At 42.2% G+C, this 27216-nt stretch overlaps 1 protein-coding gene across 39 annotated transcripts in view; it reads right to left on the bottom strand.

Annotated features, from left to right (window-relative positions):
- The window catches only part of GLB1L3 (galactosidase beta 1 like 3), a 51186-nt gene that overhangs the window by 13139 nt on the left and 10831 nt on the right, over nucleotides 1-27216 (bottom strand). For 10 of the 39 annotated variants that reach the window (XM_065529281.2, XM_065529285.2, XM_074015696.1 and 7 more), the window contains exons 8-18: nucleotides 25232-25313; nucleotides 23988-24052; nucleotides 10012-10096; nucleotides 8031-8168; nucleotides 7164-7244; nucleotides 6648-6754; nucleotides 5323-5463; nucleotides 4927-4998; nucleotides 4349-4430; nucleotides 3814-3901; nucleotides 3394-3505 (exon numbers count right to left, since the gene is read on the bottom strand). In XM_065529281.2, coding sequence (XP_065385353.1) covers nucleotides 3394-3505; nucleotides 3814-3901; nucleotides 4349-4430; nucleotides 4927-4998; nucleotides 5323-5463; nucleotides 6648-6754; nucleotides 7164-7244; nucleotides 8031-8168; nucleotides 10012-10096; nucleotides 23988-24052; nucleotides 25232-25313 — 1053 coding nt within the window. Of the gene's footprint in view, nucleotides 1-3393; nucleotides 3506-3813; nucleotides 3902-4348; nucleotides 4431-4926; nucleotides 4999-5322; nucleotides 5464-6647; nucleotides 6755-7163; nucleotides 7245-8030; nucleotides 8169-10011; nucleotides 10097-10267; nucleotides 10348-23987; nucleotides 24123-25231; nucleotides 25314-27216 lie in introns of those variants that run through there. The other 29 variants (XM_074015697.1, XM_065529282.1, XM_065529286.1 and 26 more) reach the window with 13 other exon arrangements.

The following is a 27216-nucleotide window of genomic DNA, read 5'->3' as shown; positions in this document are numbered from 1 at the left end:
CCGGGAGGCGGAGCTTGCAGTGAGCTGAGATCCGGCCACTGCACTTCAGCCTGGGCGACAGAGCGAGACTCCGTCTCAAAAAAAAAAAAAAAAAAGACTATCAGCAGATTTTTCAGTAGAAACCTTGCAGGCTAGCATGGAATGAACCGATATATTTAAAATGCTGAAAGAAAAACAACTGGCAATCAAGAATACTACATCCAGCAAAACTGTCTTTCAAAAATGAAGAAGAGATAAAGACTTCCAGACATACAAAAACTGAGGGAGTTCATCGCAACTGGACCTGCTTTACAAGAAGTGCTAAAGGAAGTCCTTCAGCTTGAAAAGAAAGGAACTTCAACAGTACCAAGAATCCACAAAAAGTATAAATTTATTGGGAAAGATCATCATGTTTCTCCCCAGCAACAACATGGCCCCCAGAGTGGCCTGCAGCTTTCTGGACAGTGCCACCAGGACATCCAGTGCCTTAGGTTGAATACTACCTGCCAAATGGTACCATCAGTCTACACTATTTCCCTTAATACGAGAAGAAAGTACAGCCCTACTATAGCAAAGTTCTGGTCCCAAGGAAGCTTCTCAATGTCCCCAAAAACATGGAAGTTGTCATTATGTGCAAGTCCTTGTGCAGCATGCGACCGTCAACAATCCGCACAGCCGTACGAAGGAAAAGTGAAATTCCAACTTAAAACTTAGAGGTGAAAGAGCAAGAGTAGGTATTTTATAATTCCTAGCAGACTCAAGATTGGCCCTAACCTGCAGGATAAATTGCAGACCTTCTCTTCTGTTGGGCTTAATTTGCCTGCCAGCTCCTTACAAAACCATCTTTAAGACATTCTAAAATGCCCACACCAAGGTCAACTTGATACCTTCAGAGAAGCACCGACATGTGAGGTGCTCACCTTTAGTATCAGCTGTTTTTACGAAACCTTCATTATTTTTTAGATAGAATTTGTACTTATGATTAAAATGTCAAGCTAACACGGCAACCCTAAAGCAGCAACTATCCAACTAATAAGACACTAAAATGATTCATCTCTTTCTATATAGACATCACTTGTCTTACCACAACTTATTTTTTCTGTATTTCAATATGAACCATTACCCATATAATGGAAAGCATAATATAAAAATAATACACTAATATGAAATATGGCTTATAATTATGTACATTCTGAATTCTTGCTTTGAAGAATATAATTCCTAAGTCATGAAAAAAATACATACTAAATTTATTCTTATTCTATGTAAAAAAAAAAAAAATGGTATGGGAGTCATTTCCGGCATAGGCAAATCCATAAAGATAATAAAAAGATTGCTGTGGCCGGCCGCGGTGGCTCACGCCTGTAATCCCAGCCCTTTGGGAGGCCGAGGCGGGCGGATCACGAGGTCAGGAGATCGAGACCATCCTGGCGAACACGGTGAAACCCCGTCTCTACTAAAAATACAAAAAATTAGTCGGGCCTGGTGGCGCCTGTAGTCCCAGCTACTCGGGAGGCTGAGGCAGGAGAATGGTGTGAACCCAGGAGGCGGAGCTTGCAGTGAGATGAGATCCGGCCACTGCACTCCAGCCTGGGCGACAGAGCGAGACTCCGCCTCAAAAAGGAAAAAAAAAAAAAAAGATTGCTGTTGCCAGGGGATGGGAGAAGAGGAAAATGGGGAAGTAATTGCCAAATGGTTATAGGGTTTCCTTTAGGATAATGAAAATGCATTGGAACTAGAGATAGTGGCTGCATGGCATTGTGAAGGCACGAAATGTGACTTAATTGTTCACTTTAACAGAGCTAATTTTATGTTATGCAATTTTACCTCAAAAAGTCTTTTTAAAACTTATGGGATGCAACCAAATCCATGCTTAAATGATGATTAATAACCTAAATTCATATAATTAAAAAGAATAAAGACTAAAAATCCATTATCTAAGTATCTATGACATTATAAAAATAAAGCAAATTAATCCTAAACTAAGAAATTGAATAAACAAAATAATAAAGATAATGACAGAAATTAAAGAATCAAAAAACAAATACGTAACATAGTAAGACTCTTAGCCAAACACTGTACTTTGAACGATTAATAACACTGATAGTGTTCTGGTGAGAATCATCAAGAAAAAGAGCGCATCGGTATCCTGTAACAATGACAAGGGGCATGTGACTACCAATGATCTCGACATCAAACACGAAGATTTTAAAGGCAACATATTTGAAAATTTCGATGAAATGGGAAAATTTCCAGAAAAATATATTTTCTCAAAGCTAACTTTACAAGAAACAAAATCCGAATAGTACTTTAATCTTTCAATAATTGAATCCACACTCGCAAACTTTCTCAAAAAGAAAATGCCAGCTCTAGAAGGCTTCACTAATGAACTCCATTACATGTGTAAGTGGTACTTGTCTTATACAAATTCCCCTTCCTACATCCTGTAGGAGAGCCCTAAACCTGGCACCAAAACCTGACAGAGAGATCTCAGTCATGAACACAAACACAAAATAAGTCTTAACGATTTATCATAGACAAGCCCCAGATATAATCCAAATGTCCAGAAAAAGTAAAATGGTTAAATAAATTATCACATATTTACTAAAGGAACCCAGTACAACAGTGAAAAGGAACAAATCACTGCAAAATCGATAAATGGCTGAACCTCACAACACTGAACAAAAAAAATATTAAAAAGAAGATGCCCTGTATGATTCCATTTACATAAAGTCAAAATAGGAGACACTGGCCTAGGGTGTTGGAAGTCAAGGTAGTGGTGACCTTTGCAGAGAAGGGGGCAGAGGTTGGGAGGGGGCAGAGGTTGGGAGGGGGCAGAGGTTGGGAGGGGTGCTAACACTATTTTTAAATTTCAATGATAATTATATGGTGTTCACTTTGTGACCATTTGTTGATCTGTACATTCACATTTTGTACGTTTATGTTATCTATGTGTATTTATACAGAAAAAGATATTCTAGGTAAAAACTAACCTACCAACTCACCCCACACAGAAAAACAAAGTTGCAGAATACATGGTACAATTCTATTAGTGTAAAAACAATTGTGTATGTGTGTGTTCAGGCAAAGTTATATACAAAAATATACCACTGTTGGCAGTGTTGAGTTCTGAGAAGCAGAGACTAACTGGAATGGGGGTGGGTGCAGAGGGGAACGTCATGCTCTGCTCTCTCCCCCTTGTTATTTGTTTGAATTTTTAATTGTGTTTTGATGTGTTATTCTCTAAACAGTGATAAATGAGGAAGACTGATCAATGTTGGATGCTCGGTTGGAGACGAGGAAGAGGAGGAAAAGAAAGGGAAGTATTCCTCCAGGAACACTGGCTTTGCTCCAGAACCCTCTAAAAATAAAATCGGTGTTTGGAACACCAGGGCAGCAGAGGGCGTCACCTACCAGCAGGCTCAGGAAGGTGTCCTTGGGAGAAGGGCCAGCCTTCAAGGTCCCACGGTAGAAGGCCGGGCCCTGGTGGCTATCTGGGACAGGCTTCCATGTGGCAGAGCGGAGCCTGGAAGGAAGGCCAAGTCATGGGGGAGGAAGCCCCTTCCCAGTCCAGTTCCCAGTACCCACCCCAGGTGGCCTTGGCCGAGCCACATATTCTGTTTCAATGAGCTAGCATAGACTAGACACGCTAGACACGTTAAGATCGGAATCAGGACACTTGCTCCAGGGCCCTAGTTCTGATGCCGCAGTGCCCGACAGCCTGGAGTAAATCACTCAGTCTCTGTATCTTGGACTCTTCATCTGCAGTGAGGAATCTGAAATCTCTGAGTTCCCTGATCACTGAAGTGTGCACGGGGGCCAGCTGGAGCATACCTCTCAAAGAAGCTCATTTTCATCTCCAGGGAATAGATGGTAAAGCCCTCCAGGGAAGAGTTATTGATGCTGACAGATCCAGTTATTCCTGCAGATGCAGATGGGAGGCAAGAAAGAGAATATGAGCCAGGACTGGACTAGCATCTGGGACAAAGCAATGCAGACATGTATGTGCCTTAGGACAGGGGCTCAGCCAGGAGGGCAAACGTTTGTCTGACCTGCTTTGACTGAAGGTTTTACCTACACGTTTCCACACTACCAAGAAAGTTCCCCCACTTAGTACTGAACTTCTCCTGAAATTCCCAAAAGGAAACTGGCCCTGCTCCCAGACAAGCCAGCACCGAACGCACTGGCTCCACCCTCTGGCCCCAGAGATCAGAGAAGGCACGACAAGGGCGAGGGGCAGATTTTGCATCTCCGCTCCCAGGACCTGGGTAGCCCACTACTGAGGGGCTGGTTTTCCCCCCCCAACCCCAGTGCGTAGCCCGGGTCTTCAGTTTTGAGTAACTAAAGAGAAGCCACAGCCAGAGCCCACCTTTCTGCTCATTCTGTATTTGCCATGAAAAATTGACTCGTCCTTGATTCTCCACCAGGATCCTCAGGTATCGGCAGTCCTGCTGAGACAGGCCAGGTCATGGAGACCATGCGCCATGGAGGGCGTCTACCCAACAACCCATTTTTTTGCTGAGTTCCACATGGAGAGACACATGGGAGAAAAGGAGGCTCCAGAGCCCAGCAGTGTTCCCTGTCACCTAAGGACTGCCTGTGTTCCCACAGTCAATCTTCCCTTTCCCTCTGCTGACCCTATTAGGAAAGGCAGAGACTCAGCTCTGCCTCTAACCAACCCTAAAAGCTCAGAAACCCAACCAGGGGCTGAGGACAGGCTCAGGGCTTAGTGAGGAAATGCCCTCCCTTCCAGCACGCGGGAGCTCCTGAGAGACCAGGGCCTGGGGGGCACTTAGGCTTCCAGACCTGCACACTTCCTGCCGCAGCCCCCGGTGAGGAGCAGTACCAACAGCAGAGGTGGAGAAGGGAGGCTGACTATCTCAGGACCAGGCGCCGTCTGCATTTGAGGGCGGTCAAGGGCATCACCTGGGCTCTCAAATTACATACCCTGAGTTCAGGAATGTGCAGGTCCTGATTATTCTCATTCAGAATCCCTATCATTGTCTCATCCAGAAACACCTGCAAAAGAAGAGCCGGCATCAGACTGCTAGGCCCACCTGAAGAAAGGGAAAACAAAGGCCGTGGTTTTGGCAGAAGGAGGTCAGTATGAAGGCAGGGACCAGCTGTGGTGTTCACAGATGGCATGAAGCTGCGTGGAGGCCCCAAGAGACTCTCGGTGGTGATAAAGCAGAAAGCAAGTCTATTTGGCCTGACTTTTTAGTCCCAGTGCCTCCCATATAGTAGGTCATCAAACAGCAACGTGCACCTCAACCAACCACCCTGCCCAACAGCATGGGGAGGTGATGCATTTTGCTTCCCACACAGGGAGCCTGTTGGCCCTACCTGTGCCATGTCATGAGCGTGGGCACAGAGGCGGCCTCCGGAGCAGATGGACTTCTCATACAGGACAAAGCCGTAGGACTGGCCACTCCCATTGTTTATGGGAAGGTTCTCCATGTTGACGGGCTGATGGGACCTGACTGGCTATGAGGAGAAATGGCAGGAACAGAAGCCTGAGGGCTGAGAAGTGAGGATCCTCCTTTCTAAGACCCTGTCATTTGGTGTGGTTCCACCTAATGGTCCCCAAGGGTTCTCTGAATGGGAAATGATAAAACAGATGGCATGTGATACTGCTCTGTGCTGACATCTCCCTGCCCAGGAAACTCCGGGAACTGCAGGGCACAGTGATGCAGAAGCAATCGCTATCATCCTAAGAACTGATTAACAGAGGAAATAGATGGGGCAAAGGGGCTCGTGCCTGTAATCCCAGCACTCTGGGAGGCCAAGGCAGGTGGATCACTTGAGGCCAGGAGTTTAAGACCAGCCTGGGCAACATAGTGAGACCCCGTATCTACAAAAAATTTAAAAACTTAACTGGGCGTGTTGGTGCCCTCCTGTAATCCCAGCTACTCAAGAAGCTGAGGCAGGAGGATTGCTTAAGCCCAGGAGTTCAAGGCTGCAGTGAGCCGTGATTGTGCCACTGCACTCCAGCCAGAGCCATAGAGCAAGACCCTGTCTCAAGAAAAAGAAAAAAAGAGTAAATAAATTGTATTCTAAAATACTGAAGTCTAGCAATGAATTATGCACCAAGCAAATGTTTATTTCACTAAATTAAATTTAGTTACATTAAATAAATGTAGTTTCTTCAGTGTACCAGTCACTACCTTTTCTCCAAAATAGTGATAGCAGAGGTAAAACCAATGTGAATTCAAGGGCTACAGTTTCAGTTCCAAGCAGCTTTCACCTTTCTTCAAAATAAGACAGGAAGGCTGATGGAAAAGGAGGAGCAGTGACCGAGGAAGTTCAGGCCCAGCTGCTCGCAAAGCGGGGGCAGAAGTTGTTCTCCCAATCCCAGCTCAGCAGCTTTTCCTATGTGGATTCCATAAGGACCACGCAGTCTAAACAAGAGCATCTCTAGACAGGTTCATCTGAGCAGGAACCCAGGATCCTCCAACATCCTGCTGCCCCTCCCCCTGCACACTGACTCCAAGGACAAACCCCTTCACAGTCCACCCAGAAGGAGTTGGTGGCTCTTGTCCCACAGTTCTAAATTTCAATGAAATGCAGAGGATTTGTTTTCCCACTTCCTAATAAAACAGTTTCCTGAAGGAATCCCTGCCCCATCCCTCCAATGGCCACTCTACCTCCTGTGGCCAAGCAGCACTCACCTCATTTAAGTAGGAGAGGGCATCCCACAGCGGGAGGTACAGCGACGGTCTCATGGGGGGATACACAGCCTTGGGAGTAAGTTTGGGTACTTGGGGCAGGGGAGCTGCTGCAATGGAGATGGGGCACAGGGCAAAAAGTGCCTGAGATGACCACTGTCTTCTCTAAGCCCCCCATGCCTATCCAGCACGGCCTTTGCTTTCATATTCTGGATTACTATGTCATCCATGGTACTACGAGCTTTACAAAGAGTAACTCAGTCTTCGCAGTCATCACAGGAGACCAAGGTTACTACCTTTATGTTTCAGTGAAGAAACTGAGGCTTATAAAATGCTTAGAAACCCTTATTTCAAAATCACAGACTTTAAGCCCAGGGTTCGAAGTTAAGGTTGCCGTTGTTCTCAGGAGCTTGGAGTAACTGCTGCCCACAAGGGAGACCCGCGCCCTCCTCACTTTTCCACAGACCGGAGACTCCTCATGGGGAGGGCTGGCCCGTAAGTTAAATGGGTGCTGAGTACCTGAGACAGATTCCAAGAGTTTTTGAAGCTTGAAATATTTTTCTGTGTAATCTCCAGCCTCCGTGAGCACAGCATCATAGTCTGCAAGACACCGGGGCCAGTCACCAGCCACGCAGCCTCCGCGGCAGGCCCTGTTTCAGCACCGCCGGCTGGAGACGGCCAGGGCCACTGAGAGTGAGACAGAAGGAAGACACCTTCCATCCCACGGGAGTGTGTGAGGCCAATCTAAGGACACTTCCCACAAGTCTTCCTGGGACCCCGAGGCTGCCGTGACACTGGGCGTGCCCCGATTTCACTTTCTAATGCAAACGTGTTCAACCCACAGCTCATGGGCCACAGATGGCCCAGGACAGCTTTGAATGCAGCCCAACACAAATTCATAAACTTCCTTAAAACATTTTGCACTTTTTTAAGCTCATCAGCTACCATTACTGTTAGTGTATTTTATGTGTGGCCTAAGACAATTCTTCTTCTTCCAAAGTGGCCCAGGGAAGCCAAAAGAGTGGACAGCCTGCAATGGATGCTCTTTTCTTTGTTCAGCTGGTATTGCCCGGCCATGCAAGTCTGTGCCTTTACGGCAGTCGCCGTTCCTACCCTGCCTCTCTTCAGAGGTTCAAGCCAACAGGGCATTATACGAGATGCGTGAAGCGGAGCTCTAAGTCCTAGAAAGCCCTGTCTACTGCAATGACAGCCTGTTGGGGCATTATGAACATACAGAAGGAAGGAAAATAGATAGGAAAATCCTCAGTACTCAGCATAGATTAGAGGTCAAGAACCCAGTGATGCCAGAACAGGCTTCCAGAGCCTCCTCTGCAAAGCCCTGGCACCGCCCGTGCTGGAGAGACTACTGCACCGGCAGACACTTGCCATAGCTGGTGACAATGCCAGTGTGCTTCCCGAAATTTGTGGCCCCATTCATGAAACCAAAGTTGGTTCCACCATGGAACATATACACATTGAAGGAGATCTCATATTTGATGAATTCAGACACAGCATGTTCAACCTCTGCAAACGGGAAGAAGAGAACATAGAGAATGTTAGAAATCGAGAGGAGAAAGTCGTCTCTGGCCAACTCTTATCATTTCCAACCCCACTCCGCAATCAATTACAGTAACTCCTCGCTTCACAGCTGTATACATTCTTGGGAATGGAGACTTTAAGTGAAATAATATACAACAAAACCAATTTTTATCTCAATTTTATAATGAAACGATGTTGAAGAAGATGGTATTACATGAGGATGTGCTGTGCATCATTTTTAAAGTTTCCAAGAACCTGCTGATGACGTTAAAGACCTACTGCAAATGTGTTATCACTCCACCTCTACAAAGATTCCAACAAAGAAATAGGCAGAATTGGCCAGAACTACTCTAGGACACCAAATCCTATCAATCCCAAGAGATTTTTGAACATTTTTTTCCAACGTATCGACATAATTTGACTCCAACCTACAACTATTAAATAATGCTCTCAGAATTCTCATGTCACTTAAATATCTGATTTTCCTTAAATTTTTTGAAATCATACTTACAATTAGTATACCCTCATTACTACCTTCCAGTATAATGTTTCTGGGAACACTGACTTGGAAACACTGCAATAGTCCACGAGTGGTTGCTGTTAATCTTTAGCCACAAAAACTTCCATTTTTTACTGTGTTTAAACAGCTACTACCATCTCTCCACTGGCCACAGTGGGAAGAAGGAGGTTAAAAGTCATTCAGAGTGGGAGTTAATTCTGGCTATGCTCTTTACTATTTGTATGACCTTGGTCAACCCATTTTCTTTCTCAATGCCACTGCTTCCTGATCTGTTAAATGAATGTATTAATTCCAACTATATCATGGGACTGATGAGAAAATTCATTGATGAGGTAATATATGTGGAAAAAAGGCACAGTGCCTGCCATACAAGAGACCAGAAAACTGTTATTTGGTGGTGGTGGTGGTGGTGGTATTGTTGCTGGCATTATTGTTGGTGGTAGTGATGGTATTATTGTTGGTGGTACTGGTGGTGATAATGGCATTTTCTCTTGACTTTTTCTATTTTTCAACCCAAAACAGGCTTTTCTCAGTCCCCAAGTATTTTTCAATATTTTTCTATACTTCAGATACAAGTGGGCTTGTTTTCATAATAGCTGTTTCAAAATATCTTCTGTAGACACATATGGTTATTAAGTAAATGACTGCCAGGCATTGCTCTAAGTGGCAGCACTTATTCCTCACACTAGCCTCATGAGGTCGGTTTTATGATAATCTTCACGTTTGGATGAGGTCACTGAGACTTAAAATGAACGAAGCCTGCATGAGGTCCCATGGCTAGCACTCCAGAGCTGGGATTAAAACCTGATCTCTTTGGCTCCAAGATCCATGCTCTTAGCCATCGCTGCATGTTGTCCCCTAACTATTAATGCTTAGTTGACAATGCCATCGACAGGGCCTATGCACTGCTAGAGATGATTAATGTTCCACCTTCCTCAGACGTCACATTTTCAGAGAATCTTCGGTGACCACCTAACCTTACCTGGGCAGGTCTCTCTTCTGTCTTTTCTATCACTGCACCCTGACTGTTTGCTTCAAAGTATCAGCCAAACATGGAACTATATATTGATTGTTTTACTCTGTAATGATCTGTGAACCTCACTAACTTATACTCTGTTGGGGGGGTGGGAACCATGTAATTTCTATCCACCAGAGCATCCTGAGGGCCTGGCTGAGTGCTCGTATATAAAAAGTTGCATGAATATCTATGGCTGATCAAATGAATCAATTAGCAGAGAACTGTATGAATGAGTTCTCACGGGACCCGGGGCCATCTCTTCCTGGAGTCAAACACTGCAAAACACTCACCCTTTGCATCTTTAACATGGTGCTTATCTCCCCATCTGTCGAACCAGCCAACCCAGTATTCCATAACCAGAAGGGGCTTATCTCTCTAAAAACAAACCAAAACAAATACTAAGTCTGGCAAAAAACAAAAAAGAAAAATCAGAAAACCTGAATACAATAGATAAGAACTTAAGGAACTCATGCTTTTCTCCTTTTCCCCAATTCAGAGCTTTCCCTTTTTGATCCATTATTTCTCCCCCCACCCCCTGCCCATTACCCCTTGGCCGTCATTCACAGCTCTGGTTCCTCTACTCCTAAATGTCCACGGTCTTCAGCTTCATGTCTTCCCCACTATACCTGCAAAGCACCATAAGCCATTTCAACCCTGTCTCACCCAAGGCAGGTGTTGCAAGAATGAGTTTTGGATACACAAGGACCTGACCGCAATTCCTTATGTAGAAACTCAGATTCCACAGGCTTTCAGCCTGACACCTGCACTCCACTTCCAGCCTAGCATTTTCAGTGCTGCTGAAGAATGTAGATTCTGTTTTTAAAAGGTGACACCTCCTCCACAGTAGGCCTGACTGTTGCTGTGCCGTGGATATTAAACTGGAAGATCGTAGCTGAGCTTCTCCTGGGTGATATGTCAGCCACTCAGCATGCATTCTCCACTGCACTCCTGGAGTCCTCTAGCATATTGCTGCTCTAAGCCCAAAGAGTTGTCAGCCTAGGACTTTTGTTAGCTGCTCCCTGAATTTGGATTATGATGTTTTCCAGATCCTATGTTCTCTTCTGCCTTGGTTTCATTTCTCATTTCATCCTTCAAACACTTCCATAGAAAGGATGAGTGGAAAATAAATATTGTGAGTCCTTACATGTCTGGCTATCAACACAATTAATATTTAGACTGGGTATAAAATTCTAAGTTAAAATTCATTTAGCCTCAAATTTTAAAGGCATATGCCATTGCTTCCTATTATCCAGTATTTTACAATCCTATGCCATTCTAATTATTTTTGCTTGGTATGTAAGCATGTGGTTTTTCTCTCTGTAAGATGCTAATTTCACAATTTAGGTCTTTTTCATCACTTACTGTGCTTACCATTTGAGATATGCTTTTTATCTAGATGTACAGATACTTCAGGTAAAGGAAATTCTTACGTTACTTGCAATTTCCTTTCCTCCATGCTCTTTGTCCACTCTTTTTGCAACCAGTATTAATAAGACGTTGGGTCTCCTACAACAATCCTGTAAGACATTTATCTTGTCTCTTTTATGTTTTGTTGGCTTATACTGATAGTAATATTAGGAAATTTTATCATCTTTACCTTCCAACTTCTATATTTAATTTTTAATTTCAAATACTAGATTTTTTAATTTCAAACAGTTGTTTTTGGTTCCCTGATTGTCCCTCTTAACAGCCCACTCTTGTTCGTGTATAATCTTATTCACATCTCTTTGCATATTAATAAGCCTTTTTACTACTCTATTCTGTTGCCTGAATTAACTCCATGTTCCCTGATTTCCATTTTCTTCTTTATTTGTAGTTTAATTATTTTCTCTTTGTGAAATTTTATTAAGTAAATACAGATCCTTAATTTTCCATTTGTACTCAAGAGGAAAGACTGACTTCTGGTGTTAAAATTGTACTGTGGGTTTGATATTCTCCTCTTGGAAATCTTCCAAATCAAAACAAGGACTGAGAAATGGAAACACAAACAACATCCTCTATGGAGCTAAGAGACATCCGAAACTTCAAAATATAAATCAGGAGGAAGAAGTGCAAAGCATTGAAGGTCTGTCAGGGGTTCAAAACACAGAGCGAGAAATGTTCTTTGTCGAAGATTTTAGGGAAGACTCACAGCACAAATTTCTCCCAAGTAAGAAGCATACTCTATAGTGCAACACCAGCCATTTACTATCGTTTACAGAACAGGGTGCGCAAGCTGGTGAAGGGAATACACTTTACATAATTCAATGCGTCAGAAGCTTAGAAGGACAAAATTATTGGAGAATCACAGATAAGAACTATAAGGAGGAAGAAGTTGCTGCTTGTGAGGTATCTGGGAGCACTCCTGCAATCTATACTGGCTCGCTGGGAGGACGGAGAAAGCAAAAAGGAAGATGGGTAAAGAATTCATTCCTGCCCACAGCAGGATGCCACTAAGATATATTGTTAGCACAGTCACATGAGTCCTTCAGCCAATAAGAATTCATCTCCATCAAAGACAATAATAAAAAAGAAACAAGAATAGAATCTACTTTTAAAATTCTAACGAAAAAGTTTTTTTCTTTTTTAACGGGGAAAGAAATTAGAGCAGGAACACCAAAAACTTTCTATAGCATAGGTCAAAATTGTGACCCAAAAATATTGTTATAAAGTTAAAAATCCCAAGGAAACAATCACCTCTACAAATGGAGAGCATAAAAAGAGAACTTAAAGTACTCAAGGAAGACATGATAAGAAAATATAAGGAGCTAAAATATGACCTGGCAAAGATTTAAGACAGATAAAATAGAAAATATTAAGTCCAAACTGGAAGCAGCTAAAAGAAAAATAAACATTGTGAGGGACATGAAAAGAAAAGGAGTGAAAAGTGAGCACAGTTAAAACGAACAGAGAGTAGAAAGAATGAGAAAGAAATGGATGCAGGAGATGCGAAAGGAAGACAGAAGAATTTTGCATTACACATAACTTCTATCCCTAAAGAGAATAAACCAAAGGCCGGATGCGGTGGCTCACGCCTGTAATCCCAGCACTTTGGGAGGCCAAGGCGGGTGGCTCACGAGGTCAGGAGTTCGAGACCATCCTGGCTAACATGGTGAAACTCCGTCTCTACTAAAAATACAAAAAAATTAGCCGGGTGTGGCGGCGGGCGCCTGTAGTCCCAGCTACTCGGGAGGCTGAGGGAGAAGAATGGCGTGATCCCGGGAGGCAGAGCTTGCAGTGGGCCGAGATCACGCCACTGCACTCTACCCTGGGCGACAGAGCAAGACTCCGTGTCAAAAAACAAAAAAAAAAAGAAAAGAAAAGAAAGAGAATAAACCAAATAAAAAAAATTTAAACATATTTAAAGATATAATCAAAGACTTACAATTTCCAACAATCATGATCTATGTTATTTGGACCAACCCTCTCACTGAGGATTTTTACAAAGTTAAATCAAATATAATATCACCATAGATACAGCTGAAAAGAGAATTCGTGTACATGAAAATAAATCAGAAGAAAGTATCCAAATAGCAGCATAAGTAGACAAAAAAATGTACAAACTAAAGAGATATACAACACATTTGAGAAGGTTTAATGAATTTAGCTGGAATTCCAGGATGAGAGGAGTGAGACAACAGCGCAGAAGCAATGTTTGAAGAACTACCAGCTGGGAACACATACATTCTAGAAGCCCGACAAACTGGAATAATAAATAAAAAGATATTCAGAAAGAGACATAGGTCACCTGAAGAAAATAAAAAAGAAAACAAAAAATCTTAGCAATAAAGGAGAAAAAAAAATGCGTGACAGACGACCTCTCCATAACAGCAGGGAGGTTAGCAGACTGTGGGCTGAAAGAAAACTGCCACATAAGAATTCAGAGCCAGTGAGAAACTGAAGCCAAAAACAGAGTCTGCCATAAACAGACATCATATACTTCAAGCAGAAGAAAATTTTATATCCTGAGTAGAATCTCCAGGATATAAAAAATAATAAATAGCAAAAAGATAAATATTGGGCTAAAACTAAATGAATATTGATCGTATAAAACAAATATATAACATTTTTAGAATTTTAAAAAGATAGAAATAAAATACAAGAGTCAGAGTGCTTGCTCTGAGACACTTGTACCATCCAGGCGGAGAGCAGAATTTTAGACTGCAGGGGATTCCGTACTTACATTAAAATTTCAAGGATGACTTTTAAAAGATAAAAAACAGACTCTAACTCCAGAATGATATAGGAAAAAACATAAATTGATTTTTTTAAATAGTGGAATCCATAAAAAGAAGCCAAGATTGTAAAGAAAAAGAAAAGAAACTTTTAAAAGCAGGCACATAATCAGATGGCAGGTTTGACTTCAGTCTAACAAGAATTACATGAAATATGAGTGACTGAGAGCTCCAAATAAAAGTTTGTGTCAGACTAAAATAAAAATATTCAACTAATTTCTGATCTCTGATAAGAGAGATATCTAAAGAAAAATGTAGAATTACAGCAAGATTAAAAACCAAATGAAGATATAGAAAATGATACACCATTCAAATATTAATCAGAGAGGTCTGGCATGGCAATATCAACGACAGACAAAAGTGATCTTAAGACAAAAAGCAATACTGCATACAAACAGGATGACTCCCTAGTGATAAAATGTCACGTCCATAAAGACAAAACAAGTCCAAATTTACATAGCCTCAAAATACATCGAGCAAACTTGATAAATTTGCTAAAGTGCAGGTAAAATACTAAGGACTACTGGTAGCAATATGCAAATCTGCAATTACGATAGAAATATTAACACATCTCTTTCAGTGACTAATACAACCAGCCAAAACAATCAATTGGACATAGAAAATTAGAAAAACACAATAAATAAAATTGACATAGAACTTAAACAGAATACTGCACCCAGTGCCACAAAATACATTCATTACAAGCACATAGGGCATTTACCAAAATTGACCATTGATAGGACATAAATACAAACAAAATTAAATATAAAAAAATAAAGAATCACACCTAAAAACCGAAAACAAATGAATCTAACTCTACATCAAGTTGGTAAAATAATTACATAAAACAAAGAAATTATTCCATGTAACCTTAGTACATAGAATTTTCACTATCTTAGTACATAGAATTTATCTGTGTGATATACCTTAAAGATAAAAGAAAAACCACAGAAATCTTTAAGATCATTAGATTTTCTTATTTTCAGTAATATTATCAGTGTTGTTATTTCAAACCTATTAGGAATATATTGTAGAACTAAGTGAATAATAAAATTGTGAATGTTATCAACTACGATGTCCAGAGTCAGAGAAAAAATAAAAATATAAATCAGAAAAGTTAAATATAAGTTCTATATTTGCATTTTTTAAAAAATCAATGAAACCACAATTTTCTCTTTTATAAGATGCCAATATCCTGGCCCTACACACTGCAAATGCTTAGAAGTAACAGCAATTGGATAGTAAGCACAGCTTGTATTCTACAGAAGCAACAGGGTTCTTAGGAGAGATCACTATTTCTGGGTTGAGGATTGGAAATGTATCAGGTGAGTCTGGGACATTGTATTTGGCTGGAAACCAAGTAAACTATGAAAGACCGATGGGGTCATGCCAGAGGAGAGAGGAGCCAGGTAGAAAGTGCTTCCAGCAGGCCAGCGAGAAGCCACTTTAAGCTTCAACAACATAATGATTAAAATTGATAAGAAAGCATTAAACATATTAAAAAGTCATGAATTAATAATCAAAGAAAACAATTTACAAAAGTTTGAAAAGGTACAGAGTGTGTTTTCTGACTTCAGTGAAATAAAGGAAAAAAAAGAAAAATTCCCTATGTCTGAAAATTTAAAAATTAACTTCTAAACATACTCATAGGCCAAAGAAGCAATCGTATTGAATGTTCGAACTAGTCTGAATTACAGTATATCCAATATACCAAATATAAAACTCATGAACTAATGAGAAATCTATACCCTTAAATGTTCATAATAAAACATAGATAAAATGTGAAGGCTAATTACCCACCTCAAGAAATTAGAACAGCAAAATAAACCAAAAAGAGTACAATAAATAAAGGAAATATAAACCTAAGAGCAGAAGCAGTGAAATTGAAATTAATTTGCAATAGAGACAATTTAAAAAGAAAAATCGGTCTTTGAAAAGAACCGACATGCTTCTGATGAGACTGATAAGACAGAGTAAAAACAAATAACTAAGATCAGAAATGAAAAGGAAAGACCAGCACAAATGATATGGCCATTAAAAACATGAAGATAGTGTACATAATTATATGCCATTATATTTTAGTTTGAATGAAATGGACATAGTCCTAGAAAAACTGTAACAACCACATTTACTCAGAAGGAAATGAACTTCTGAGTACAGCTCAGAGATATAGCCGTGGGAAAAACATAAATCCCATCCTCACCGCAAGGACAAAGCTAGAAAAACTGTAAATTCACGGCTTCCTCGGTCCATCAGAGAACCTAAGTCACAGAGCAACCAAATACCTAAAATCCACAGAAAACCTGATGCCTGCAGGAAGAAGCTGGACCCAAGCCACCTGCTTACCTGGGGCTAGATCCTCTAATATAGTATCAACAGATCATATTAAAGAAGTGCCATTTTGCAGTTTTCATGTTTTAACAATTGCCCACCATTTAGAACACTCAGTTTTTTATTATTTAATAGTAAAATTTAAACATATCTAATAATAATTTGCCTTAGTTTGATTAATAAATTGTATCAAAAAATTTGGGGATAGAAAGGCTTTTTTTCCCCCCTTGTATTATTTTTAAAACTTTTTAGATGAGCTGGACGAAACCTTAGTACATTGGAGCTGGAACTCTATTGAGTACAGCCCCACCTTATATTCATGTCTTAAGTACTATTGATTGTTCTGTGAATTGTTGTTAGTTTCATATTTGACATTGTAGTAATCCACCTTGCATTTTAGTCTTTGCAAAAAGGATATTGCTAGGTATATTCTTCTTTCTGATTGAGTATTGAATTTACATTTTCACAATTTCATTCTTTGTCATTATAATCCAAAAACGATGTCCACATCGGTCTTGGAACTTCTCACTTCAAAAATGAAATGCAGATTTAGCAATGTTGTACATAATGATGTCCAAGCATTTTTCCACCTGTTTACTGAGTTTTCCAACCATTTACTATGTGTTGAGGTTGGTGGGTTTTCCTGCTGTTTTTCTGAGGTGAATGACTTGTTAAAGAGCCTCAGTAAGAAATTTCAACTGAAATCACAAAACCATAAAGTCCAGGAAACCACCAGAAGATGGATTTTTAGTGTTTTTGAAATCTTGTATTTCCTTTTGATATCACTTACTCATTTTAATCTTACGACTGCCAACTTGTTATGGTATTAACTATATGTATGTGTTTATATGTATGCATATAAGATATGTATATGTATATGAAGAATAAAGTTAAGATTTGGTCAAACTATATTTTCCCATTCAAGTACAAAAATGTTTTCAAGGCTGCAAAAAGTGTACAGTTGTTAAACAAGTTGTAAATAAAGACTTGTATAAAAATTCAAAAAAAAAAAAAAAAAGAAGTGCCAAAGACAGTGTGGGCCAGCATGAGAGCATGAAGTCAAGGGAGCCGAGACGGGTGGCGGCTGACACCCTCATGCTGACTTTAACTCCCCAAGTCTACCAGCTGTTCTGAGGGGAGATTCGGGAGAATCCTGGGGAAGTCTCTGTTGCGGGCTGAATTGCGTCCCCCAAACAAATTCACATGAAGGCCTAACTCTCAGTACTGCAGAATGTGACTGTGCTTGGAGACAGGGCCTTTAAAGAAGTAATTAGGTGAAAGGGAGGCTGTTAGTGTGGGTCTTAATCCCATGTCACTGGGTTCTCATAAAAAGAGGAAGTTTTGACACAACAGGGTCTCATGTTCACGGCAGAAAGACCACGCGAGGGCACGTTAAGAAGGTGGCCACCTGCAAGCCAAGGAGAGGCCTCAGAGGAGAACAGCCTGTGGATGCCTTGATTAAAAAGGGGTCAATAGGATGGGCACTAATCCAGTATGTCTGGTGTCCTTGTAAGAAGAGGAGATTAGGACATAGACACACACAGAGAAGAGACCATGTGAGGACACAGGGAGGAGAAGATAGCCGTCCAACAAGCCAAGGAGAGAGGCCTCAGAAGAAACCTACCCTGCTAGCACCTTGATCTCAGACATCTAGTCTCCAGAATGTGAGAAAATGTCTGCTGTTGAAGCCACACAATCTATGGTCCTTTGTTATGGCAACCCTAAGAAAGTAACACAGCTTTCTTTCTGATGTTGGCTGAGGGGAGGGAGCCACCGCCACTGCCAGACCTTCTCCCAGCCCATCTTCCCTAGGGAACAAAAGCCCTAATCAGCTAAGAAACAGCACAGAAGCTGTCACTTAAGGGCAGCTTAACTGGATAAAATCCATTGCATCTGGGAAAAGGGATGGGGGATGCCCTATCCTTGGGAAAGAAGGAACACAGGCTAAGATCAAATCTGCCACTAGAAGAAGAGCAGGAGCAGGAGCACCTGCAAAGGCCACACCGCTCAGACCCAGAGACAGCATCTGCTGACAATAAGGCATAATCAGAACATCAGGGAAAGCCTTTCTCCCTCACCAGCAGGCTAACCAAGCTGGAGAAAAAGTAACACATACTATAGCTGAGAGAGTCACAAGCAACAGATTCTCTGTGGGACACAATGCAAAGGTGAGACTCAGAGGGGAAAGCAGACATAGAGAAAACAACCTCTGCCTAACCAGCACTTGCCGTCAACACAAGATACCACCAGAAACATTTGAAGCCCATGATGCACAAAGGATAACACAGCAACAACAAACCTCACAACTAGCCCAACTCCAGACTAGAGGAACACAAAATCCCACATGGCATAGCAGAATGAAAGGCGTGCTGATCTCCAAGACAGTATCCATGTCCTATACATGATGTGCAGATTTCAATAAAAAATTATGAGACATACAAAAAGGCAAGAAAAGAACACAGTTGGAGAGATAAAGCAATCATCAGAAACAGACTTAGATAAGACACAGATGTTGTAACTATCACACAAGGAATTCAAAATAACTATGATTAATATATTTAAGCCTATCATGGAAAAGGTAGACAGCGTGCAAGATCAGATAGGTAATTTTGGCTGAAACATGAAAACTATAAGAAAGAAGCAAATGGAAATATTAGAAATCAACAACATAGCAAGAGAAACGAAGAATTTCTTCAGTAAGTTCATCGCGAAACTCAACAGGCATGAGGAATGAATCAATGAATTTAAAGATAAGTCAGTAGAAATTAACCAAACTGAAAAATAAAGAGAAAACAACACAGTGGGAAGGAAAACAGCATCCGAGAGTTGTGAGACCATACTAAGTGATCTAATGTACGTGCAATTTGAACCACAGAAGGTGAGAGAGCAGAGAAAATATCTAAATAAGTGATGGCTCAGAATTCTACAAAATTAATCACCTAATCTTGCATTCCTAGGATGAATCTCACTAGAATGTAACTGTATTAGTCCATTTTCACGCTGAAAAGACATACCTGAGACTGGGAAGAAAAAGAGGTTTAACTGGACTTAGAGTTCCACATGGCTGGGGAGACCTCAGAATCACGGCAGGAGGTGAAAGGCACTTATCACACGGCAGCAGCAAGAGAAAATGAAAAAGAAGCAAAAGTGGAAACCCCTGATACACCCATCAGATCTCGTGAGACTTATTCACTATCATGAGAATAGCACGGGAAAGACCGGCCCTCATGATTCAATTACCTCCCACTGGGTCTCTCCCACAACACATGGGAATTCTAGGAGACACAATTCAAGTTGAGATTTGGGTGGGGACACAGCCAAACCATATCAGTAATGTATTATCATTTTACCTATTGCTGGATTCAATTTGCTCATCCTTTGTTGAGAATTTTTGCTTCCATGTTCAAAAGGTAAATTGGTCTTTGGTTTTCTTTTCTTTAGTTGCTTTCATTTGATTTTGGAATTAGGAAAATGCTGACCTCATAAAATGAGTTTAGAAGTATTCTCTCCCTTTTCTATTTTCTGGAACATATTGTGTAGAATTTTTATTATTTCTTAATGTTTGGTAAATTTCACCAAACCACCGATCCAAGAATCTCCTGGAACACCAAGCATCATAAATTTTAAGAAACAAACCACATATAGGCATATTACACTGAAACTTCTGAAAACTAAAGACAAACAGAAAATTCTAAAGGTAGCCAGAAGAAAAAAGACCAAAAAAAAAAGATAAGGATTAATACTGACTTCTCTTCAGAAACCACGGAAGTAGACCAATAATAAACAGACATCTTTCAAGTGGGGAACTATGAAGATACTACTGTACAATCCTAATACTATCCACACTGAGTGTGATTAGTAGTTTCAGGTTAATTTTTAAATGTATATACATATATTTCTTTCTTTCTTTTTTTTTTTTTTTTTTTTTTGAGATGGAGTCTCCCTCTATTGCCCAGGCTGGAGTGCAATGGCACGAACTCAGCTCACTGCAACCTCTGCCTCCCAGGTTTAAGCAATTCTCCTGCCTCAGCCTCCCGAGTAGCTGGGATTACAGGCACCCACCACCATGCCCAGCTAATTTTTGTATTTTAGTAGAGACAGGGTGTCACCATGTTGGTCAGGCTGGTCTCAAACCCTTGACTTCAAATGATCTGCCTACCTCAGCCTCCCAAAGTGCTGGGATTACAGGCGTGAGCCACCGTGCCCGACCTATATTTTAAATTCTAAGTCGACAGCTACAATTTTTTAAACTGACATAAGTAGTCAGTCTACAGAATAGATAAAATGGAATCAAAAAATTATCAATTAGCTCCAGAAAAGGGAGAAAAAAAGAACAAGAAACAAAGTACAAAGAAGAAAAGAATTTGCAAAGAGGTAAATTTCAATCAAACCATCTCAATAACTACTTTAAGTGTGAATGATGTAGCCACATTATCTTAAAATACAACAACTGTCAAATTGAATTTTTTAAAGCAATATGTAAATATACGATGTCTACAAGAAATCCATTTTAAATATAGATTTTAAGGTATATAAAAAGCAAAAGGATAAAGACATGCCATGCAAATACTAATTAAAAGAAAGCTAGTTGCTATATTTACATCAAAATAGAGTTCAGAACAAGGGAGAGGGACATTATATAATGATACAGCAGCCAATCTTCCAACAAAATATCATAATCCTAAATGTGAATGCACCTCAAAACAGAGACAAAAACTAATAGGCCTAAAGGAAAAATAAACAATCTATGATTATATTTAGAGATGTCAACATTCCTCTCATAATAATTGATGGAATGAGTAGGCAGAAAATCAGTAAGGATAGTGATTACTTGGCCAATATCATCAATTAGCTTGACCTGATGGGAATTTATAAATAGATGTAAACTACACATTACTCTCAAATGTACATAGAACATTCACCAAGAATGACCATATTATGATCCATGAAACAAACCTTAACAAATGTAAAAGAACAGAAGTTATACAACTATGTTCTTGGGCCTTAACAGTATTAAACTAGAAATCAGTTATGGAATACTAGCTGGAAAATCCCCTAAGATTCAAAAATGAAACAGCACACTTCCGACTGATGCATGGAATAAAGAGTCTCAACGGAAATTTTTTAAAATGTTTTGATGTTTTGAACTCAATGAAAACACAGCCCATCAAAATTGATGAGATGCAACAAAACTAGTACATACAGAGAAATGTATAGCATAAATGCATATATTAGAAGAAAACTCCCAACTCAGTAAGCTAAATTTCCACCAGAAAGACCAAGTGAAAGAACAAATGCAATCCGAAGGCAGCAGAAGGGACAAAATGCTCAAAGTTCAGAGCAGAAACCAAAGAAGTTAAAGACACAAAAATAACAGGGAATCAGAATCAAGCCGAAAGCTGATTCTCTGCAAAGATCAATAAAAATTATAAACTTCTAGCCACACTAACCAAAATAAATACACAAAATTAGCCATATTAGGACTGAAAGAGGAGTCATCACTAATGACAACAGACACATCAAGGTAACAAGGGATTATCACAAACAACTCTATGCCCATGAATTCAAAACTTTAGATGGAATAGAATGAAATGAGTAGAACAAATCCTTGAAAGACATCAACTACTACAACTCACTTAAGAAGAAATAACTTAAATTTTCCTGTATCTATTAGAGAAATTGAACTGCAAGTTAAAATTCTTCTAAAAAGGAAAACTTCAGGTCCAGGTAGTTTCAGTAATGAAAGTTACCAAACATTAAGAAACACTAATAATTCTACACTATCTGTTCCAGAAAACAGAAAAGGAGAGCATACTTCCAAATTCATTTTATGAGGCCAGCATTATCCTAATTCTAAAACCAAACAAATACCTTTTAAGAAAAGAAAACCAAAGACCAATGTCCTTCATAAACATGGAAGCGAAAATTCTCAACAAAAATATGAATAAACTGAATCTGGCAAAATAGAAAATGATAATAGCTCACAATCAGATGAGATTCATTCCAGGAATGAAAGACTGGTTCAACATGCAAAAACCGCAGTCACCATATTAACACACTAAAGCAGGATGGCCTTTGGTTTTGACTATGACTGTACATATATGACAGCCAAGCACAATCCAGTCAGCTATCGAAGGAAATAAAGCACTGAATCGTGCTACAACATGCATAAATGGACCTCAAAGAAACCTCAAAAAAACACCACCCTGTATGAAAGAAGCCAGATGCAAAAAACTAAATACTGCATGAGCCCACTTATGTGAAATGTCTAGAAAAGGTAAATTTATAGAACTAGAAAGCAGATTGGTGGCTGCCCAGGCCTGGAGACGGGATTAACTGCAACGAGCATTAAATGCAATGAACATTTTGGATTGTGGTGATGGTTGTGGAAATCTGTATGTTGAATTACATGCTTACAATGGGTGAATTTAATGGTGTACAAATGAGATTTCAATTAAGTTGTTAAAAGAAAGTGACAAGAAAAAAAGAACAAAAAGGAAGAAAAAGACTTAGCAAAGGTATTGAAAAACTAGAGATAGCCACAGATCCACAGAGCTCTGGCAGGGCCCCTGCCTTTCACCAAGTTGGAAACTACAGAAATTGATGAAAATACAGGCGCAGTGGCTCTGCCTGTAATCTCAGCACTCTGGGAGGCCAAGGCGGGTCGATCACCTGAGGTCAGGAGTTTGAGACCAACCTGGCCAACATGGTGAAACCCCATCTCTACTAAAAAGTACAAAAATTAGCCAGGTGTGGTGGCAGGTGCCTGTAATCCCAGCTACCCGGGAGGCTCAGGCGGGAGAATCGCTTGAACCAAGGAGGCGGAGGTTGCAGTGAACCGAGATCACGCCATTGCACTCCAACCTGGGCAACAAGAGTGAGACTGTCTCAAAAAAAAAGAAATTGATGAAAAAACGAAATAAGGTTCATGACTCTTATTTACAACATAGGTGGAGGCTGGGGACAGAGCTCTGGAGCTGCAGAGGCTTTGGCTAGGCCGGGGGCCACAGTGTGCGGGAATGGAAGGAAGGCCCTCGGGGCGGTGTAGTGGGGCTGGGAGCGCAGGCAGAGGCTCACAGCGGCCCAGTGGGCCAAGGCGTGGGGGCTGGATGGCATCCTGGGCACCAAGGACAACCAGGAAAGGGTGGTAAGCAGAGGAGACTGTGACCAGGCCTGGTCTTGAAGCGCGCACTCTAACTAGTCTAGAGAAACGACAGATGGACTCCCCGAGGCTGGGCTGTGGCTTTTCCTTCTTTGTAACTGTCACGGGAGGTCACCCACTGAGAGGAAGGTGGGAGCCGCTCAATCCGCGTCTGTTAAATCAGCGCAGGTACAACCCTCGTCCCTTCCCACGATGTGTATGCCGTGGCGGGACAGGCTAACCCCACGAGAACTCCCTGGGAGGCCTCCATCAGCAACGCGCACAGCCTTCTCAGCTCCGTCTTCACAGGGCCAAGGCCGGAACGTCGTCTCCCGCTGATTCCGTCACCCCTCGCCCTGCCACTCATCTCCGTGACGTGCTCCACAAGCGGAGGTGAACACGCGGCTCCCCTCCTCCCTCCGCACCCCAAAGGCTCCCCACATGGCCTGGAACCTGCCGAGGACCCAGGTGGAAACCTGCGCTCTTCTTGTCAAAGCTGTTTTCACGGAACACCAGTTACCCAGGCGAGGGCGGTCATGGCAGGAGCAGCTGTAAAACCCGCCCGTCTGAAATGTCTTACCTGGACTTTATGAAGCTGATTGAAGGTATTCCGCTGAACTTTTTGCAAGTTGATGGCGGCCAACACTGCACAAATAAGAGAGGCCCGACTGAGGCGGCGCCAAGCACCTTCAGGAAAGGGAAGGAACAGGAACCCGCCCCCGCCCCCGCCCAGACGCACGCGGGAGGGAAGGAACCCGCCCCCCGCCCCCGCCCAGACGCACGCGGGAGGGAAGGAACCCGCCCCCCGCCCAGACGCACGCGGGAGGGAAGGAACCCGCCCCCCGCCCCCGCCCAGACGCACGCGGGAGGGAAGGAACCCGCCCCCCGCCCAGACGCACGCGGGAGGGAAGGAACCCGCCCCCGCCCCCCGCCCAGACGCACGCGGGAGGGAAGGAACCCGCCCCCCGCCCCCCGCCCAGACGCACGCGGGAGGGAAGGAACCCGCCCCCAACCAGAGCACGCAGGAGGAGCGCAGGCTCAGCAGTGGGGATGGCGAGAGGCTGCCCGGATCGCACTCTGCCACGTCCAAAGGGCTGCCATGGCCATCGCCACATCCCTGACACTTGCCCGGACACTCATTGTTAACATTAGCCACACTTTGTGCAGGGAAGTGAGCCAGGCCAAGGCTCCCTGACGTGATTAGACCGGAAACGGAACGCGGCTTCCTGGCCCCAAGCTCAGCACGTGTTCCAGTGTACCACGCTCCAGTGGAAAAGCCGCTGCTAAGGAGGCAGAAGGGCAGCCGCCGGCAGCAGCCCGCCCCACCGGCCTGCTCACACCCGGGCGTGTCCCTCACTATTGCCATCTGATGAGTCCATCCTGAATCTTCCTGCCACTTAATTCTCTAGGATCTCCTAAGTGTCCACACGGAGCCTTGGGCGGTAGGATCCCAGGAACGGGACAGGGTCTAGGCGTGGTTCCTGACACAACACCCATCTTCTGGTTCTCCCTGTGGTTTCCCACGTTAGTGGAGACGGCCCTGATCCCAAGCCAGGCCCTGTACTAATGCAGATTCCTTACCACAGAAAAACTGTGGGAGATGGAAAGGCATCCTGAGGACAGAGGAGCTCCAGTGCTGCTGTGATTAAAGACAGCAGGAGCAAGGCCAAGAGACCGGGCTGGTGAGCGGCCCTGAACCTTGACCTTGAGTCCTGGACACGGGAAAAGGAGGCATCAAGATGCACTTGTTTTTCTCTGGGGTGTGTTCAAGATTTACACGGGCTAGCTGAAAGCCTTGTTCTCCTGTGAACTCTAAATGTGTACCTCCTTTGGTGTGGCCACTCAGCACATTTTTCTCACCATCGGAGGTCAAGAGAAGCTCCACAATCCCTCTTCTCAGCAGAGCCTGTTGAGAAAATTAACCAAAATGAACCCAATTCCCTCATTCCATTGCGAAAAAAGAAATACATACAGCTCCCCATACTCATGGGTTCTGCATCCATGAATTCTGCAATCACAGTCAGAAATGTTTTTACTTTTTTAATTTTAAATTTTTTTTTTAGAGACAGGGTTGTTGCAGGAAGTCAGGGACCCCGAACGGAGGGACCGGCTGAAGCCACGGCAGAAGAACATAAATTGTGAAGATTTCATGAACATTTATTAGTTCCCCAAATTAATACTTTTATAATTTCTTACGCCTGTCTTTACTGCAATCTCTGAACATAAATTGTGAAGATTTCATGGACACTTATCACTTCCCCAGTCAACACCCTTGTGATTTCCTATGCCTGTCTTTACTTTAATCTCGTAATCCCATCATCTTTGTAAGCTGAAGAAGATGTATGTCGCCTCAGGACCCTGTGGTGATTGTGTTAACTGCACAAATTGTTTGTAGAGCATGTTTGTTTGAACAATATGAAATCTGGGCACCTTGAAAAAAGGACAGGATAACAGCAATGTTCAGGGAACAAGGGAGATGGCCTTGGACTCTGACTGCCGGTGAACTGGATGGAACAGAGCCATATTTCTATTCTTTCAAAAGCAAATAGGAGAAATACCGCTGAATTCTTTTTCTCAGCAAGGAACATCTCCGAGAAAGAGAATGCGCCCCTGAGGGTAGGCGTATGAATGGCCCACGTGGAGCCGGCCATCTTTTACCGTCGAAGCCAAAGGGAGTGGGCCGGCCATCTTTTACCGTCGAAGCCAAAGGGATGAAATAAGCCCCGGTCTCCTGTAGCGCTCCCAGGCTGATTAGGATGAGGAAATTCCCACCTAATAAATTTTGGTCAGACAGGTTGTCTGCTCTCAAACCCTGTCTCCTGGTAAGATGTTATCAATGACAATGGGTGCCTGAAACTTCATTAGCAATTTTAATTTCACCCCATCCTGTGGTCCTGTGATCTCGCCCTGCCTCCACTTGCTTTGTGATATTTTATTACCTTGTGAAGCATGTGATCTCTGTGACCCACACCCTATTCGTATACTCCCTCCCCTTTTGAAAATCACTAATAAAAACTTGCTGGTTTTACCGCTCAGGGAGCATCACGGAAATTCCGACATGTGATGTCTTCCCCAGACACCCAGCTTTTAAATTTCTCTCTTTTGTACTCTTTCCCTTTATTTCTCAGACCAGCCAACGCTTAGGGAAATAGAAAATAACCCACATTGAATATCGGGAGTGGGGTTTCCCCCAATACAGGATCTTGCTGTTTTTCTCCAGGCTGGAGTGCAGTGGCATGATGATAGCTCACTATAACCTCAAACTCCTGGATTCAAGCCATCTTACCACCTCTCAGTCTCTTTGAGTAGCTAGGACTACAGACACACGCCACCATATCCAGCTAATTTTTTTTCTTTTATAGAAACAGGGTCTCACTATGTTGCCCAGCCTGGTCTGAAACTCCTGGCCTGAAGTGAGCCTCCTGCCTTGGACTCCCAAAGTACTCAAATTACAGGTGTGAGCCACCACACCTGGCCAAAAATATATTCCTTAGTTGCATCTGTACTGAACATGTACAGGCATTTTTCCAATCATTATTTCCTAAAGAGTAATATATAGCAACTATTTATGTAGCATTTACATTGTATTGGGTATTAGAAGTAATCTAGAGATAAGTTAAAGTATATGGGAGAGGCCAGGCACAGTGGCTCATGCCAGCAGTTTGGGAGGTTGAGGCAGGCAGATCACTTGGGGTCAAGAGTTTAAGACTAGCTTGGCCAATATGGTGAAACCCTGTCTCTAATTAGCCAGGTGTGGTGGTGCATACCTGTAATTCCAGCTACTTGGGAGGCTGAGTCACAAGAATTGC

The sequence above is a fragment of the Macaca fascicularis genome, chromosome 14 (assembly GCF_037993035.2).
Source record: "Macaca fascicularis isolate 582-1 chromosome 14, T2T-MFA8v1.1".
In the NCBI taxonomy this organism is placed as follows: domain Eukaryota; kingdom Metazoa; phylum Chordata; class Mammalia; order Primates; family Cercopithecidae; genus Macaca; species Macaca fascicularis.
Note: the sequence above shows the minus strand (reverse complement) of the source record. Positions and strands in the feature narration are given on the sequence as shown.